Genomic DNA, 928 nt, shown 5'->3' with positions numbered 1-928 from the left:
CTGGTAATTTTTCTACAAGGCCTTCCAATGGTGTGGTGATCTGGTCATTTATGACATAGTGATCTGGTCATTTATCTGCAAGGCTTTCCAATGGTGTGGTGATCTGGTAATTTTTCTACAAGATTTTCTAACAGTGTGGTAACCTGGTAATTTATTTGCAAGGTTTTCTAATGGCATAATGATCTGGTAATTTTTCTACAAGGTTTTCCAATGGTGTGGTGATCTGGTCATTTATGACATAGTGATCTGGTCATTTATCTGCAAGGTTTTCCAGTGGTGTGGTGATCTGGTCATTTATCTCCAAGGCTTTCTAACAGTGTGGTAACCTGGTAATTTATTTGCAAGGTTTTCTAATGGCGTAGTGGTCTGGTCATTCATCTGCAAGGCTTTCCAACGGTGTGGTGATCTGGTCATTTATGACATGGTGATGTGGTCATTCATCTGCAAGGCTTTCCAATGGTGTGGTGATCTGGTCATTTATGACATGGTGATCTGGTCATTCATCTGCAAGGCTTTCCAACGGTGTGGTGATCTGGTCATTTATGACATGGTGATGTGGTCATTCATCTGCAAGGCTTTCCAACGGTGTGGTGATCTGGTCATTTATGACATGGTGATCTGGTCATTCATCTGCAAGGCTTTCCAACGGTGTGGTGATCTGGTCATTTATGACATGGTGATGTGGTAATTTACCTACAAGCCTTTCCAACGGCCCTTTTTCCTTTGGGATCTTGCAGGTTTCCATGTGACCAAGCAGCGGGGAGGCTCCAGGGTGCTGTGGTCATTTATGACATGGTGATGTGGTAATTTACCTACAAGCCTTTCCAACGGCCCTTTTTCCTTTGGGATCTTGCAGGTTTCCATGTGACCAAGCAGCGGGGAGGCTCCAGGGTGCTGCTGGGGCTGCTCCCCCTGGCCCTGCTGGCGG

The 928-nt window shown here is 45.5% G+C and overlaps 1 protein-coding gene across 1 annotated transcript in view; it reads left to right on the top strand.

The window, feature by feature from the left end:
* Window positions 1-421: 421 nt before the first annotated feature.
* LOC102035306 (leucine-rich repeat transmembrane neuronal protein 4) overlaps window positions 422-928 on the top strand; it is a 71,835-nt gene continuing 71,328 nt past the window's right edge. Inside the window, 3 exon segments of the mRNA XM_031063828.1 lie at window positions 422-653; window positions 857-925; window position 928. The exon segment at window position 928 is cut by the window's right edge and continues 1,524 nt beyond it. Of these exon segments, the coding sequence (XP_030919688.1) occupies window positions 422-653; window positions 857-925; window position 928 (302 nt within the window).

Source organism: Geospiza fortis, unplaced genomic scaffold (genome assembly GCF_000277835.1).
Source record: "Geospiza fortis unplaced genomic scaffold, GeoFor_1.0 scaffold417, whole genome shotgun sequence".
Taxonomy (NCBI): Eukaryota; Metazoa; Chordata; class Aves; order Passeriformes; family Thraupidae; genus Geospiza; species Geospiza fortis.
Note: the sequence above shows the minus strand (reverse complement) of the source record. Positions and strands in the feature narration are given on the sequence as shown.